The 17,390-nt window shown below is 32.7% G+C and overlaps 1 protein-coding gene across 1 annotated transcript in view; it reads left to right on the top strand.

Moving 5' to 3' along the window:
• LOC141343146 (uncharacterized) overlaps positions 1 to 16,158 on the top strand; it is a 30,842-nt gene extending 14,684 nt beyond the window's left edge. The window contains exons 8-9 of the mRNA XM_073847748.1: positions 8,741 to 8,879; positions 16,072 to 16,158. Coding sequence (XP_073703849.1) covers positions 8,741 to 8,879; positions 16,072 to 16,158 — 226 coding nt within the window. The remainder of the gene's footprint in view (positions 1 to 8,740; positions 8,880 to 16,071) is intronic.
• Positions 16,159 to 17,390: the final 1,232 nt, after the last annotated feature.

Genomic DNA, 17,390 nt, shown 5'->3' with positions numbered 1-17,390 from the left:
ATCTGGGAAATGTGCACAATTATGCTTTGATTAATAGATGCTCGTTCTATTGAGTGCAAGTCGGTGTACATGCAATCCAATTACTCAGGACACACTGAAATAAATGTTGTGGATATTAACTCAGGGCTTAAGTTAATATCCGTATCACATGAGTTTTATTACTGATCTTACTTAAAGAGCTGCCGGTTTAAATTAAAGATGCTGAGGATGTATTAAACACTTCTGCTGGCGATTATGTGATAGCCGTGCAATAGAAAATGAAGTCTTTGGGGAAATATTGTATTAGAATTTTATTTTAGAACAGCTTTACAGGAATAATTCTTGGATTTTTTTATAATGTATTTTCATTATCTGCAGTTACTGGCATAAAAGAGCATAAAATGCGTATAAAATTTATGATTGGTTCTATATTATGATTAAAACCCCCATAGCAAACCTGCACATATTCTTTCAGGTTTTTTTGACTAACATAACTTTCTAGCACCATTTACTGTTTACGATTCATTTTATATTACTAAGAGTCTCCAAGGTGTGTCAAATGCGGGCGTTAATTCTTTGAGCGATGAGAGGCCATTGCATGAGGTGTAAACTCAAACCAAAAATACTCTTTGTTTTGCTGACTGGAGTGGTTCCGTGTTCTTTTGAATGGATTTAATTGGGTCACACATCTGCGTAATTGCCGTCCCCTTCCTTTTAAGAAGCCTTGTGTGGCGACTAAGAGATAAACTGCCGGTGTCCAATAAGGAGAGCCTCCGCACCTGAGAATGACAGCAGAGACGGTATCAGCGTCTTCCCCGTGCCAGCAGGATTTCCACATCAAAAGAGCGTCTCATTAACGCTGCCCACTCTGAAATGAGTTCCCTTATATCCGACAAAATGAGTCACTCCCAATCGACCGAGGACAAAACGGAGCAGCAAAGTGTCCCGGCTCTCATCCGGTCTGAACTCTGATGTGCGGTCAGGGACTCAGAAGTTGTCAGATCATGAAAATCATCTGGCACTTCAGTGGTGACTTGTCGAGTTAAATCTACCTACCCTGGAAAAATCCAACTTAAAGGAGAAGTTCGCTTCCAGAACAAAAATTTACTCACCCCCTTGTCATCCAAGGCGTTCATGTCTTTCTTTCTTCAGCCGTAAAGAAATAGTTTTTTTAAGGAAAATATTTCAGGATTTTTCTCCATATATTGGACTTCTATGGTGGCCCGAGCTTGAACTTCCAAAATGCAGCTTCAAACAGCTCTAAATGATCCCAGCCGAGAAAGAAGGGTCTTATCTAGCTAAACGATCAATTTGTATTTATTTATTTATTACAATTTCTATACTTTTTAATCTCAAATGCTCGCCTTGTCTTGGTCTGCCTAAACTCTGTTTTCTCTGGTTCAAGACAGTTAGGGTATGTCAAAAAACTCCTGTCTCGTTTTCTCCCTCAAGTTCAAAATCGTCCTACATCGCTGTTTTACCTTTTTTGTTAGGGGTGTTTGATCTACTTTGCATGTTAATTTTGCAAACACTGGGTCGCTACTTTTTAAGGGTAAAACAGTTAAAAACAGTTACAAAAAATAAACGAATAACCAACTGTTTCGCTGGATAAGACCCTTCTTCCTCGCCTAGGATCATTTAAAACCGCATTTGGGATTGTCTAAAGCCACATTTAAACTACATTTTTAAAAGTTCAAACTCTTGTCACAGATGCGCAGCCATTTTGGTGATACTTGGATGTGAACAACAGCATGGATTGCATGGTTAATGTACTACTGAATACGGTGTTCTACTAATTTACACTGTCTAAACTATGGAAAAAATGTGTGGAAGCTGCTAAATCATATACTGTAGAGGCCTTTTTACTCAATATCAGTGGAAACAACTGAAAATATTCTACTTTTATTTGTGTGCACTCACAATATCAACAAAACATTGTGCTTTTGTAAAATAAAGTAAACAGTTAAAAACAGTATTAAAAATAACCAATCGTTTCGCTAGATTAGACCCTTCTTCCTCAGCTGGGATAATTTAAAATGCATTTGGGATTGTCTGAAGCCACATTTAAACTATATTTTGGAAGTTCAAACTCAGAGCACAATAGAAGTCCACTATATGGAGAAAATCCTGAAATGTTTTCATCAAAAAACATAATTTCTTTAATGACTTAAGAAAGAACGACATGAGCATCTTGGATGACAAGGGGGTGAGTACATTATCTGTAAATCTTTGTTCTGGAACTTCTCCTTTAAATCAGAAAATTGAGTGAAAATGGGTTTTGCTACAGTTTAAGTGATTGACTATCTGGACTACTAGCTAGTAAACCATCTTAAACCAGCAACAAACAAACCTGCCTCCATCCCAAAACACCGGTTTTAGCTGGGCTTCTATTCATCCCAGATACGGTTGCTTGCGAACAGATGGTCTTCTTTGGCCCTTTTCTTTAGAGTTTTTTTGCTGTGGTGACAAAAAACAGCTGAATGCAGTTCCTGTGAGGTTTACACAGTACAGACTTGCTTTTGAAGGAACAGAAGCAGCTGTCAGAAAACCCCATGCTGGCATTTACACGCAAACATGTCAAAAGTGTCAAATTTCAAAGTCTCTCTTGAGAGGGATTTCCCCAAGATAAAGTCTTCTCTGTCAGTGCGTCCCATCTATCAAATGGCACAATGAATCTCATAAAAATTAGGAACCGATTTAATATAAGTAAAAAAAATCTGAATATTGAATTTTTGCTTTGTTCTGCCTGGAGTATTGCAGTTGTCTGTCCAGTGGCATAGCAAGTCAGCCACAGGCCCATATGCAAAAAATGTGTATGGACCTCTAAAATGTTATGGGCTCCAACTCGGTTAATTTAACTTATTGTTGATTTTTCGTACATTACGGTACTATTCACAACCTGTTTTATTTACAGTATAAGCATTTTCGAGTCCATTCATTATTTATAGCGTGCACACCACCCAATAATCACAATAAGCTTTGTGTTACTTTTATTATAACACAAAGTCTCAGCCTAATAAGTCTCAGACTCTCCATCTCCTCAATGGATGCACCTTTAGAGAGAAATGTATCTTTACGGATTACATAATAAAAGAGTTTTTGTTTTCGATTTGTCATGCCTGTGAGGCAAGTATTCCCTGAGTTTTGGTTCATTTTGTGAAGCATTCCTGCTTAAAACAGAGACGGCAAAAAGTGCATCCTGTTTGTTCACTTTATTTTACAAAAGTACAATGTTTTGTTGATATTGTGAGTGCACACAAATAAAAGTAGACTCTTTGCAGTTCCGAATGACCTATTACTCTTACCTTTATGAGCAGAAATGACGGCGTATTTTAAGTTGTTTCCACTGATTTGAGAAAGTCCTTCTCCATATGATTTATCAGCTTCCACCTATCACATAGTTAGTAGTTTAGACACCATAAATTAGCTGTATTCAGTAGTACGTTAACTATGCATTCGGATTGGGACACATTCCGAATCGTCATGTCTGTCAGCCGTCGGCGATGAATGAAGGCATCGTCTATTGGCCCAACCCTAGAATTGAGTGGCAATTTGTTTAGAACTTATAAACTCTCTTTGTTAATAAGATTTGTGGCAGCCATGTCAAACATTGACTAATGTGACAGAGGTTATGCAAATTAGCATATTGCAAATTGATTTCTTGTGACAACTCTCAATAGGAATGACGACAGTGGAGCTCATGTGATTTGTTATCTGTTAATTTTGGAATTTAGTGGGAGTTCCTACTAGCAACCAATAGCACAGCAACCTGCTGACCTCCAGAGATCAAATTGCTATTGCTGTGTGAACACACCTTTACAGGGGCTAAAGTGGTACGAGACCCTACGGGGCTAAGCAGGCCTCTGCGGATATGAGGTGCGAGATGATCGATGTTTGATAGTCAGTTGCCATTATCACATTATCTTCCTATTACGGACACCTCTGGAAAAACAGGAGTCAATGGCACAAATCAATCTGGCAGTCAATCAGTTTCTCTGAAGTGTGACTTCATACATGTGTATGAAACTCATATTGGGAAAATTGCTGGCATTGCCTATAACACATTACTTCTAGTATGCATTGCTTCCACAGTTGAAGAGAGATCCTCTGGAATTACATTGGTCTTGCTTCAGGAATGACGATTACCAGTAATCAGAGCTCCTAGTGCTGGAGCAACAACTGTCAGTCATTAGTAATGAAGTAAGGCCATGTTAGCCTTTCTGTGTTAGTGTTGACTCACAGTGTATCATAGCGTTTCATGACTGCCCCCTACCGAACGCTTTTAGAATTACCTCACAACCTCTGGAACTGTCTCTATGGACATTTCTGTACAGCTAAATTCTTCTTTAAGACTAAAGTACAGCTGTTTTCCAGATACTTTATTCAAGTTTTCTGAAATAGTATACAATTGAACATTATTTCAACTAAATGGTAATTTTTGTCAAGGAGATTCAACATGTGTAATGCTGGAACTAATAGTAAAAATCTAGTTAAATATTTATTTATGTACAGTCAAACCAAAAATTATTTAGACACCAGACATAATTTTTTATATTTTTTTACTACTGTAAGCATTTTTCAGTGATAAAGCCAACAAAGCCTAATCAAAAAAATATTAATGATAAATGACTAAAATAAAAATGACAATAAAATATTATTTATGATTATATAAAAATAATTTAATATTATTATGTAGTAATATTTATTATTATACATTAATTGAAAATAAATTAATAATAGAAAAATGTCTTGTTTACTGAAGTCAAGATCATTGCTTAAATTCTTATGGCCTGGGAATTTGTGTATGTTTTTTATTTGTCTCTCTCTTTTTCCATAATAACTCGAAATACTTCTAAAACATTGAATTATCACAAAATGAACACAATAAACTCTTTAGTTTAAGGATCTGAACCTGGCCAAGCTGATTTTCAGCTGGTCTCCAAGCCTGGCAGACTAGAAAAATCTCCAAATCTTTCTGAAACCAACTAATGGATATTGTTTGAAGATATGTTTAAAGATATTTGCAGCAGGGAAATCCATCCTAATACCTAGTTTCTTACAAATATATGATCTTGGGCCACAAAACCAGTCATAAGTAGGACAGGCATATTTATAGCAATAGCCATTTTTTAATGTGAAAAAAAAAAAATTAAGATATTAAGTAAAGATCATGTTTCATGAAGATATTTTGTCAATTTCCTACCGTAAATATATGAAAACTTAATTTTTGATTAGTAATATGCATTGCTAAGAACTTCATTTGGACAACTTTAATCATGCTTTATTCAATGTTTTGATTGCCCTCAGATTCCAGATTTTCAAATAGTTGTATCTTGGAGAAAACGTACATCAATAAAAAGCTTATTTATTCAGCTTTTAGATGACGCATAAATATCAGTTAAAAAAAAATGACCCTTATGACTGGTTTTGTGGTCCAGGGTCCCATATTGTCATTGCATTGCACAATCCTTTAGCCACATAAATGCTTAAGAATGGTGTGTTTTCTATATTTGTTTGTTTAACCAATATGAAAAGTTCAGTTTTATTTTTGCAAATTTATTTGGTGATGGTAGTGCCTCAGAATTACACATTTCATTTTTAAACTTTAGATATTAACTGTTTTGTTCAGTTGAATTAAACAGCTTTTGCTATGTAAAATGTCTATTTCAGACAAATCAAAACAGTGGAATTTAATATATGAACTAGATAATACAACATAATAAAGTTTTATTAGGCCAGCAGTCATATCCATTTGAATCATGGTAAATAGTCAGTAGAATAATTTGTTTGTCATAACCTTTATCTCCCCTTTTTTGTTGAGCAGTCCGTCTGGGCAGCTCTAGTGGTCGTACAGGACATAATTTGCCATGCAAATTCAGATGGACTCTTATCAAGCACAGAGAGTGTGTGTGTGTGTGTGTGTGTGTGTGTGTCAAAGAGAGAGAAACATTCAGACAGACTCATGTGTTGGTTCTTACAAAAGAAACAGACTCCATTCAGCCTGCACTAATCCAGATGGGAAGTCAAAGAGCAGAAAGTCCACGGCACCAAAGTCATTTCATCACTTTTTTATTCATTTAGATAGTTTTCTGTCATGCTTAAGGAGGGGGGAAGGAGAGAGAGAGAACGGAAGAGAAAATGACCAACATTGGTGAGGCGTTTTGCTTGACACGACTTCCTCACTCCGTCTGCCTGGCGTTATCTGTTTAATTCATCCTCCTATCTGGGCTGTCTTTACCCTCGCTAAATTTCCCTTTGACACGCATGCCTTCCTGCGCATAATCCAGACCTACCGGGCAGAATTAGCACCGGAGAAATTGATAGAATGACGAAATGGAGAGAATAGGACAGGTGGAAATAAAATGTCAGAGCGAACGGACTGATTTGACTCCGAATCAAATTGTCAGGCTCGATACGGGCCGTGTTTTGGGGGAAATGCTGACAGATGAAAATGTGTCAGGCAAGAACGGTTCGAAGAATAAGGGGTAAAATGACATGGAAAAGAATATTTAAAAAGATGAGCTCAAACTCTCAGTCTTAAACTTTCGATGCTAAACTTTTGGAAGGTTGAGCGTTCGGATGTGCATTTTTCCTGGAGTATTACAGCCGATCAGTGGTTTTACACCATTTTTCATGGTTATTGGTTGTTAGTGGTGCATCAATATTTGAACCAACTATCTGAACAAACTCCTAAAGTAAGAATTAAACTGCAGCTCATAACTCATATTGCAGTGTTTCCTAAAGAAACAGTAAGAAAGTAGTGTTAAAACTCGGATGTAAACGAAAAAAGTCTCGTGATTCAGTTTGGAAGTCAGTAATGTGAACTCGGAAATGGTTCTGAATGATTCACTGAGTGACATTGCTAACTCAGGAGCAAAAAAGTTGAATGTTTTGTGTAATATTGTTTTGAAGTTATTTAAAAACGGTGTTAAAAATGTGCATTTTATTTCCATCGTTAAAGCAGCTGAAAAACCTTAAATGCCTTAAAACACAATTACTAGTTTTTAATTTATGTATAATTTGATTTTATATATGGTATTTATTTATAATTGTAGTTTTTATTATGTTTATTTTTTATTATTAAGATATTTATTAGTAGTAATTTTAACACACACATATTCTGACAATGCAATTATTTATTGATTTATTGGTTAGTTTGTTTAAAAAGTGTACTAAATTAAAAATATAACATATAAACTAAAAATAACTAAATTAAAATAAAAACATCTGATTTCTTATATTCCTTTGCTTTACTTATTAAAACTATAAATAAAAGTTACAATAAAAATACATACTAGATTTCAATAGATTAAAAATAATTAATTATGATTAATTTAATGTGTTTTTTTTGCCCTTTCAAAGTTCTGAAATAACTACTTTATTACTTGTTAACCCTATAAAAAAAGTTATTAAAAAATCTAGCTGTCAGTAGATTAAAATTAATGCTGTGCAGTGATTAATCGTGACTAACTGCATTCAAAATAAAAGTTTTTATTTACATAGTATGTGTATCTACTGTGTACATTTATTATATATATATGTAAAAACACTTATGCATGGATATATTTAAGAAAAATATGTTATTTATATATTAAATATATGTGTATATATAGTATTAATTATCAATAAAAATATACATAAATGCATGCAAATATTTTTAAAACATACTGTACGTGTGTATATTTATATATACATAATAAATATACATAGTACACACATTATGTAAACAAAAACTTTTATTTTGGATGCAATTAATTGATTAATCATTGCACAGCACCAGTTTTAAAAAATCATTAATTTCATGTTTATTTTTCTTGTTTCATCTGTCAAAAGTTAAAATAATTAATAGTGAATAATTTAAGAATTGTTTTTTTAACGTTCTAAAATTATTTGGTTTTGCTTTGTAACTTAAAATTATATTAGCTATCAAGAAAAATAAAAAATTATAAAAAATGTTTATTACCTGTCAAAACATTAAAATAATTAATGGTGAATAATTTTATTATTTTCTTTAAAGTTCTAAAATAATTTTGTTGTTGTTGTTTTAAGGATGGCGACGGTGTTACACATTTTGTTTATTAGTTTATTTCTTAGTTTGTTTAACAGTGATAATTACTTTTTGTTATTTAAATAAAGGTTAAAAATTCAGACATGACTCACACTTACAGTATTTTGTAACTTTCATTATTTTTCTAAGCAATCAGGCTAACTAGATTTATGCCTGCCTGCTGGATGATGAAATATACAAAAAAAAAAGGTAAAAAAGCAGTCAGCATGCCCATAATACCCTAGCAACTCCCTAGCAACCATCCATCAATGCTCCGGCAAGCTCTAGAGCATCAGCAGAAGTGTTCTGTCACGTGTGTGTTGGTGTGAATGAAGTGTTCTAAACGTGTCTAAATATTCTTGACTAGAGTGTTGATCAGTGTTTCTGTGTCATTGATTCATTCTTAATAAATGAGCTGTCATTGTGAAGCATTAGACTGAGCAGCGAGGAGTCATTTAGTCCTTCATGCGCGGGTAATGACCGCTCAATTAATGCAGTTCATCACAGCAGACGCCTGTCACTGATTCATACAGCACACTGCACTGCTGCGCCTCCTGGTCCAATGTTCAGGGCTTTAACATCTCCTCATTGTGACCCTTTGAATTTGTTTGAATAAACGTGCTCTTTGAATGAGATATATGAACTCTAATTCACAAGAACATCAGATTTGTCTTTATTATCACTTAAATGTCTTCTGTTTGTACGTTTTTGCAGGTACTCTCACCTCGTCCCGTCTCTGCAGATGATGCAGTTCTCTGCAGCCGCAGGTTTGAGTCGTCTGCTCATTATTCTGGGTGTGTTGAAGCCGGTCATTCAGGGAGGGGATGTCTCAGAGGAACTCATACAGCGACAGGTCAGTCCACAGAGCCTGCTAATAGTTAATGGATTAAACCTGCATCTGTTTACTGCTATTGTGGTCATTTGATTTCCTGGTTAGCAGATTCTCTGCTTGAGAGTTATAATGTTTGGTGGCTAATCATGTATTGTATGCAGATCAGTGAGTTAAGAAACAACCAAAGGTTGTGGCGTCACTGCTCCTAGTTTTCTACAAAAGTGATTCCCAATAAGGGGTACACATACTCCAAAAGGTATTGAATAATTTGTAAGTAGTACTTGTTAAATCTATGAAAGACATTTGTAACTTAAAAATAAACATTTGTAACTTTAATACAATAATAAATACAATAGCTTGCAATAGATTAATTGTTTAATTTAATGATATTCTTATTTGAAGTTATGAGATGACTACACTTTCATTTTTTACTCATTTAACCTATAAAAAAAAAATTTTTTTTTACTTTTTATAACATATAACTGCTGAAAGATTGAAATAATTAATAGTGAAGTTTTATAATTTTATTTTTTATAATAAAGTTCTAAAATAATTTGGTTTTATTTTATTCCAACTTAAAAAATTATACTAGCTATCAATAAATTAAAAATTAAATTAAAATGTATAAATTACCTGTCAAAAGATTAAAATAATTAATGGTGAATAATTTAAGAAATTTCTTTAAAGTTCTAAAATAATTTGATTTTACTTTATTACAACTTAAAATAAAGGATACTAGCTATGAATAAATTAACTTTTAAAATAAAATATATAAATTACCTGTCAAAAAATTTAAATAAGTAATGGTGAGTAATTGAAGAAATTTCTTTAAAGTTCTAAAATAATTAGATTTTACTTTATTACAACTTAAAAAAGAAATGATTCTAGCTATCAATAAATGAAAAATTAAAATAAAATGTATATTTTACTTGTCAAAAGTTTAAAATAATTTGTTTAATAATGTAATCATTTTCTTTAAAGTTCTAAAATAATTTGGTTTTATTTTATTGCCAATTAAAAAAATGACACTAGCTATCAATGAATTTAAAATTTAAAATAAAATATATAAATTACCTGTCAAAAGATTAAATAATTTAAGAATTTTTAAAGTTCTACAATTATATTTTACTTAATTACAACTTAAATGATGCTATCTGTCAATAAATTTAAAAAAAAAAAATTAAATAAAAAATAAATATAAATATATAAATTACTTACCTGTCAAAAGAATTAAAATATTTATTGGTGAATAATTATTTTCTTTAAAGTTCTAAAATAATTTGGTTTTGCTTTATTACAACGTAAAAAAAAATATACTAGCTATCAATAAATACAAATTTAGAATAAAATATTATACCCGTCAAAAGATTAAAATAATTAATGGTGAATAAGTTATTTTTAATAATGAACAACTTTTTTTTAAAGTTCTAAAAAAATTATATAATATAATAGGTTAAACCCGTAAACCTGAAAAAATGACCTTTTTACCATTAAACCTATAAACGTAACAAAAACATGCTCTTTAAAAAATAATAATAATAATTGTCCAAATAATGAAAAATTACAACTTAAAAGAAAAAAGCATTAGCTGTCAAAAGCTTAAAATAATTGTGACTAAAAATCAATATTAATAATTTAAATAATTACACTGTTGTGATTTCTTGATTTATTTTTTTTATTTTTATTTTTTTTTATTAAGGCTGGTGGCAGTGTTCAGGATATGTTTTAAATCCATTATTTAAGTGCACATTTCATCTTTGGCATGTTATTGCATTTCCTTTTTTAAAAAGCAAAGCAGTGTAAATTGTCAATGTGCAATTTGACATTTGCAGGCACTTGTACTATATATAAAGACTAGTCATCTTCTCAGTGACATTAGTAAAAGTTACACTGTTCTTCTCTCACTCAAGTTGTACTTCTATGATAAATACGCTACTGTTTTATATGTTTTACTTATTTTTGGAATTTCAACAAACTTGATTATTTCTGATGATGGTGAGACAAAAGTGGTTGGTAAACACTGTTCTTAGAACATGGCCACTTGGTGGTGCTCTTGCTTAAATTACAGTTGTCTCTCTGAGGCGTTTTGACATGCGGAGCAGGATTTGTGGAGAACAAGAGAAGCAGTTTAATGATCAGTTGTCTAAGATGAACAACTTTCCGGGATTGTGTGAATGTGAGAGGCTGCAGACAGAGACTGACGCGGAGGCTTTTTTGAAACGCCTTCAGACAGGGTTTCTCAGGTCACGATGCAAAACAGCCGCGTGCAGTCAAGGTACGAGGCCGCTCTCTTCGCTCCAGTTCCACCCAATTTCATGCACGTTAACATGCGGCCACGAATATGCAAAACATTTATTAGAATTTTGAATGGCCCCTCTTCCCCTCAAAAAGCTACAGATTCCCATTTACGACATGAATCGAAGGTTGACCTGAGGAACGGAAGAGGTGATTTAGAGGAATGTTTCGCCTTTATAAGGAGGTTGAAATAATTAATGCACAACAGGAAGGTGGTGATGACTAGGTGCGTTTTTTTTGCTTTATTTCATACATGCCCATCCTTCCTCTCTATCTGCATAAAAACAGACACAGTGTTTTTAAGACCTCTGTCTCATTTGTCTGGGAAAGATTAGAAGCATAAAACGAAAGCAATATGTTTCTTTGTAACGGTAGATTTCAACAAAACAAAACAAAATAAACGAGCTTTAAAAAACCTGGCTGTTTGCTAGAGACAAAAACAACTTTGCTTGCGTTGTTGGTGTAAATGCAGTAGGGTGCCAATGCGTCCATGGCATGCAACTGTTTACAGTTATTAGAAATGTTTAAATTAACCTCAGGTTATGGTTGCAACCATAGATGCATGTTAACTAGTATGCACTGCATTCAGACACTTCAGGTATATCAATGGCGCTGGTGTTTTGGAGAGCTGTTTGCATGGAAGTCAGTAGAGAGAATGGCTCTGTCCACTGAATAAACTAAAAAATAAAAATCAATAAATAGACAAAAAAGAAATACAAATCTCATTTGTAAAGAAGCCTTTTCTGCTCATCAAGGATGTGTTTGTTTGAGTAAAAATACAGAAAAAAAAACAGTAATATTGTGCAATATTATTGCAATTTAAAATAGTGGTTTTCTATTTTAATATACTTTAAAATTGAATTTATTACTGCTCTGCAAAGCTGAATTTTCAGCATCATTACTCCAGTCTTCAGTGTCACACGATTCTTCAGAAGTCATTCTAATATGCTAATTTATTATCAATGTTAGAAACAGTTGTGCTGCTTAATTTTTTTAGGAACCTTTGATACATTTTTCAGGATTCTTTGATGAATAAAATGTTAAAAAGAACAGCATTTTTGTAACATTATACACTACTGTTCAAAGTTTGGGGTCAATCATTTTCTTCTTTCTTTGAAAGAACTTAATACTTTTATTCATTAAAATGTGTTAAATTGATAAAAAAAAGTAATAGCAAAGATTAATATTATTAGAAAATATCTCTATTTTGAATAAATGCTGTTCTTTTTAATTAGCTGTTCTTTTTATTCATCAAAGAATCCTGAAAAAGTATCAGAAGTTCCAAAAAATATAAAGCAAACTATTTCCAAAATGAACAATAAATCAGCATAATAGAATGATTTCTGAAGGATTGTGTGACACTGAAGCCTGGAGTAATGGCTGATTAAAATTCAGCTTTGCATCACAGAAATAAATGAAATAAAACAGAAAACCACTATTTTAATTTGCAATTATATTTCACATTATTACAGTTTTTCTTCTGTATTTTTAATCAAATAAAAAGGACTTCTTAAAAAAAGCATTAAAAATCTTACTGATCCCAAACTTTTGAATGGCAGTGTGAAAAAAAAAAAAAAAGCTGTTTTCTATTATATCATATATACATTTATTATATTCTAAAATGTATTTTATTCCTGTGAATTAATGCAAAGCTAAATTTCCAGCACCCATTACTCCAGGCTTCAGTGTATTTGAAATACAGTAGATATCTTTTGTAACATTATAAACGTCTTTACTGTCACTTACGATTATTTTAACGTATCCTTGCTATATAAGACTGGTAATTTCTTATCCATTAATTTATCTAAAAAAAATGCAAAACTGACTGCAAACTGTTGCATGGTAATGTATAACCTACTGGCTTTTTGGACTTTGACATTGTTTACAACAGAATAGTCTTTTTAAATTTCACTTATTTTAAAAACCTTAATTTAAATGAAGGTACGGAGTGACATTCATTTTTCAAACAGACAAATATTCTATAGGAGAAGTTCAGTTCCAGAACAAAAATGTACAGATAATGTACTCACCCCACTGTCATCCAGGATGATCATGTCTTTCTTTCTTCAGTCATAAAGAAATTGTTTTTTGAAGCAAACATTTTCAAGATTTTTCTCCATATAGTGAACTTCAATGTGCCCACGAGTTTGAACTTCCAAAATGCAGTTTAAATGCAGCTTTAAAGGGCTCTAAATGATCCCAGCCGAGGAAGAAAGGTCTTATTTAGTAAAAGGATTAGTTATTTTCTAAAAAAAAAATTACAGTTTATATACTTTTTAACCTCAAATGCTCATCTTGTCTAGCTCTGCATGAACTCCGGGTCAGTACAGTTAAGGTACGTCTAAAAGCTCCCTTATCATTTTCTTCTCCAACTTTAAAATTGTCCTATATCTCTGCAAAAGTACTAACCCATTGTTTACAAAGTGAACCCGCAAGGAGGGTCAATTGCACTTTACAAAAAAAAAAAAAAAAAAAAAAGGGTAAAACAGCAATATAGGATGATTTTGAAGTTGGAGAAGAAAATGAGATGGGAGTTTTTCGACATACCCTAACTATCATGAACTGGAATACACAGAGTTCATGCAGAGCTAGACAAGATGAGCGTTTCAGATTAAAAAGTATATAAACTATAAATATTTTTACAATTGAGACTTGGCTGGGATTGTTTGGAGCCCTTTGAAGCTGCATTTAAACTGCATTTTGGAAGTTCAAGATCATGCATAATTATAAAAAAGGCAAAATATGCGGTATAGTTTGTCACACTGCAGGCCATGTTAACTTAAGGTCATGCATTTCAGGCCAGATTTCAATTGCTATTGCTCATAGTGACTTGTCAATGCATGTTCAAACTACAAATCACATGATTTAAAGATATAAAGGAAAAGGTGCTGTCAGTACATTCGCATCTGACTTCTTTACACAAGAACACAGACAATCAAATAGCAATTAGCGGCTACATGGTGCTTTCATGTTTAACTGAGAGGAATGGTGGCTCTTGAAATGCCTGTCGACATTTAATTTGAGCGCTCTGTCTGTCTCTCAGAATGGAGGATTGTTCTTCATGAGAGGATCTGCTCTCTCGTGCTGTTGACTCAAGTGTTGATTTGACGCTTTCAAGTGTGTCTGTCTGAGGTCACGAGAGTGTTTTACATCTGCGTGTATATTATAATGACCAAAGACTGAAAATTAAATATTGGAACAACTCGCGTTGCTTGAGCCGTCTTGACCACTGTCATGATATATACAGTCGTGGCCAAAAGTTTTGAGAATGAATCAAATATTCGTTTTCACAAAGTTTGCTGCTAAACTGCTTTTAGATCTTTGTTTCAGTTGTTTCTGTGATGTACTGAAATATAAATACAAGCACTTCATACGTTTCAAAGGCTTTTATCGACAATTACATGACATTTATGCAAAGAGTCAGTATTTGCAGTGTTGGCCCTTCTTTTTCAGGACCTCTGCAATTCGACTGGGCATGCTCTCAATCAACTTCTGGGCCAAATCCTGACTGATAGCAACCCGTTCTTTCATAATCACTTCTTGGAGTTTGTCAGAATTAGTGGGTTTTTGTTTGTCCACCGCCTCTTGAGAATTGACCACAAGTTGTCAATGGGATTAAGATCTGGGGAGTTTCCAGGCCATGGACCCAAAATATCAGCGTTTTGGTCCCTGAGCCACTTAGTTATCACTTTTGCCTTATGGCACGGTGCTCCATCGTGCTGGAAAATGCATTGTTCTTCACCAAACGGTTGTTGGATTGTTGGAAGAAGTTGCTGTTGGAGGGTGTTTTGGTACCATTCTTTATTCATGGCTGTGTTTTTGGGCAAAATTGTGAGTGAGCCCACTCCCTTGGATGAGAAGCAACCCCACACATGAATGGTCTCAGGATGCTTTACTGTTGGCATGACACAGGACTGATGGTAGCGCTCACCTTTTCTTCTCCGGACAAGCCTTTCTCCAGATGCCCCAAACAATCGGAAAGAGGCTTCATCGGAGAATATGACTTTGCCCCAGTCCTCAGCAGTCCGTTCGCCATACTTTCTGCAGAAGATCAATCTGTCCCTGATGTTTTTTTTTTTTTAGAGAAGTGGCTTCTTTGCTGCCCTTCTTGACACCAGGCCATCTTCCAAAAGTCTTGGCCTCACTGTGCGTGCAGATGCGCTCACACCTGCCTGCTGCCATTCCTGAGCAAGCTCTGCACTGGTGGCACTCCGATCCCGCAGCTGAATCCTCTTTAGGAGATGAACCTGGTGCTTGCTGGACTTTCTTGGACGCCCTGAAGCCTTCTTAACAAGAATTGAACCTCTTTCCTTGAAGTTCTTGATGATCCTATAAATTGTTGATTTAGGTGCAATCTTAGTAGCCACAATATCCTTGCCTGTGAAGCCATTTTTATGCAACGCAATGATGGCTGCACGTGTTTCTTTGCAGGTCACCATGGTTAACAATGGAAGAACAATGATTTCAAGCATCACCCTCCTTTTAACATGTCAAGTCTGCCATTCTAACCCAATCAGCCTGACATAATGATCTCCAGCCTTGTGCTTGTCAACATTCTCACCTGAGTTAACAAGACGATTACTGAAATGATCTCAGCAGGTCCTTTAGGGGCAGAAATGAAATGCAGTGGAAAGTTTTTTTCAGGATTAAGTTAATTTTCATGGCAAAGGACGACTATGCAATTCATCTGATCACTCTTCATAACATTCTGGAGTATATGCAAATTGCTATTATAAAAACTTAAGCAGCAACTTTTCCAATTTCCAATATTTATGTAATTCTCAAAACTTTTGGCCACAACTGTACAGTAATATATCTCTAGGTAAATACATTTGTCTCTGCTTTTAAGTGAAGAAGAAGAAATCAATGTAGAAGTCATTGCTTGTTATGATTTTGTTTTTCTTGATTCTCCTGTCAGAAATATCTGCTGTGTAACCCTGCCCATCAGAGCGCTGCAGTAGATGAGCATTTCTTTCTGAACGAGAGTGCTTCTCAAGTCAGGTAAGACTTTACCTTCAATTAATAGTTTCATATGTCTATGTTTCAATGGCCCCAAAATTCATACTTTTCAACCACATTTAATAAAAAAAAAGTTTTTAAAAGAAAAAAGAAAGAAAGAAATATTGTTCAAAATTAGGACTGGACACTTTGTGTAATATGAAATAAGTTCATAGTTATTAGTGAAATATGTTCATAGTTATTTTGATGATCTACACCTGTAATTGCACTGATAGCACATCAGCATGAAATGTTTAGTTTGTAATGTAATGCAATGACAATCAAATATATTTAAGTGTGATTAAAGTGTTCAAATACTTTATACTGTATATAATATGCTTTGCAAAGGCATTGCACAGGGTTAATATAATTTTAAAAAATTATATATATTATGTATTTTACATATTTATTTACTTTAAAAAAATTAACTTTAAAATAAAAATGTAAACCGTTTTATTTATTAAAAAAAACTTTAAATCTCTTTTTTTATTATTTATATATATATTTTTTATTTCAACTAGTTGCCAAGGCATATCATTTTCATTTAGTTAATTTTGATGTACTAAAATAAAAAAAAAAATAAAAAAATGATAACTATATATATTTTAAAAAATTACAAATAAAAATAAAATGAATGAATGAAATTAAAACGAAAATATAAAAATAAATCGTAATTCAAAAATATTAATAAAACTAAAATAAAACTTTTTTTCGTTTGATAACTAATGAGTTTTTGAAATAATACATTTCATAAAACGCTTTTTTTTTATTAATGCAATTAAATTAAAATTAATGAAACCTGTCAAGACGTCATATTTGTCATATTTCACTCATATTTCGGATTATTACTTGAAATAAAATAAACTTTAAAATAAAAAACGTAACTGTTTTATTTATTAAAACTATTTTTATCTTTTTTATATCATCTTTATCTTTGTCTTTTTTATTTTTATTTATCTTTATCTTTAATTTTTTTATTACTTTTTCATTTTCAAAATAAAAAATAATATAAACTATATAGGAAAAAATAAAACAAACAAACAAATAAATAAATAAAAATGAAATGTCTGAAATTAAAACAGAAAATATACAAACATAAAAAAATTATAACAAAACTATACTTCAATAACACTGCTGGTTTATTTTATTTTATTTTTTTTACGAAAATACATTATTATTATTGTTACTATTATTATTATTATTATTATAAATTGTTGTAACCAAGATGTGGATCAGATT

This window comes from Garra rufa, chromosome 9 (genome assembly GCF_049309525.1).
Source record: "Garra rufa chromosome 9, GarRuf1.0, whole genome shotgun sequence".
Lineage (NCBI taxonomy): Eukaryota > Metazoa > Chordata > Actinopteri > Cypriniformes > Cyprinidae > Garra > Garra rufa.
This window is presented reverse-complemented; position numbering and strand designations above follow the sequence as displayed.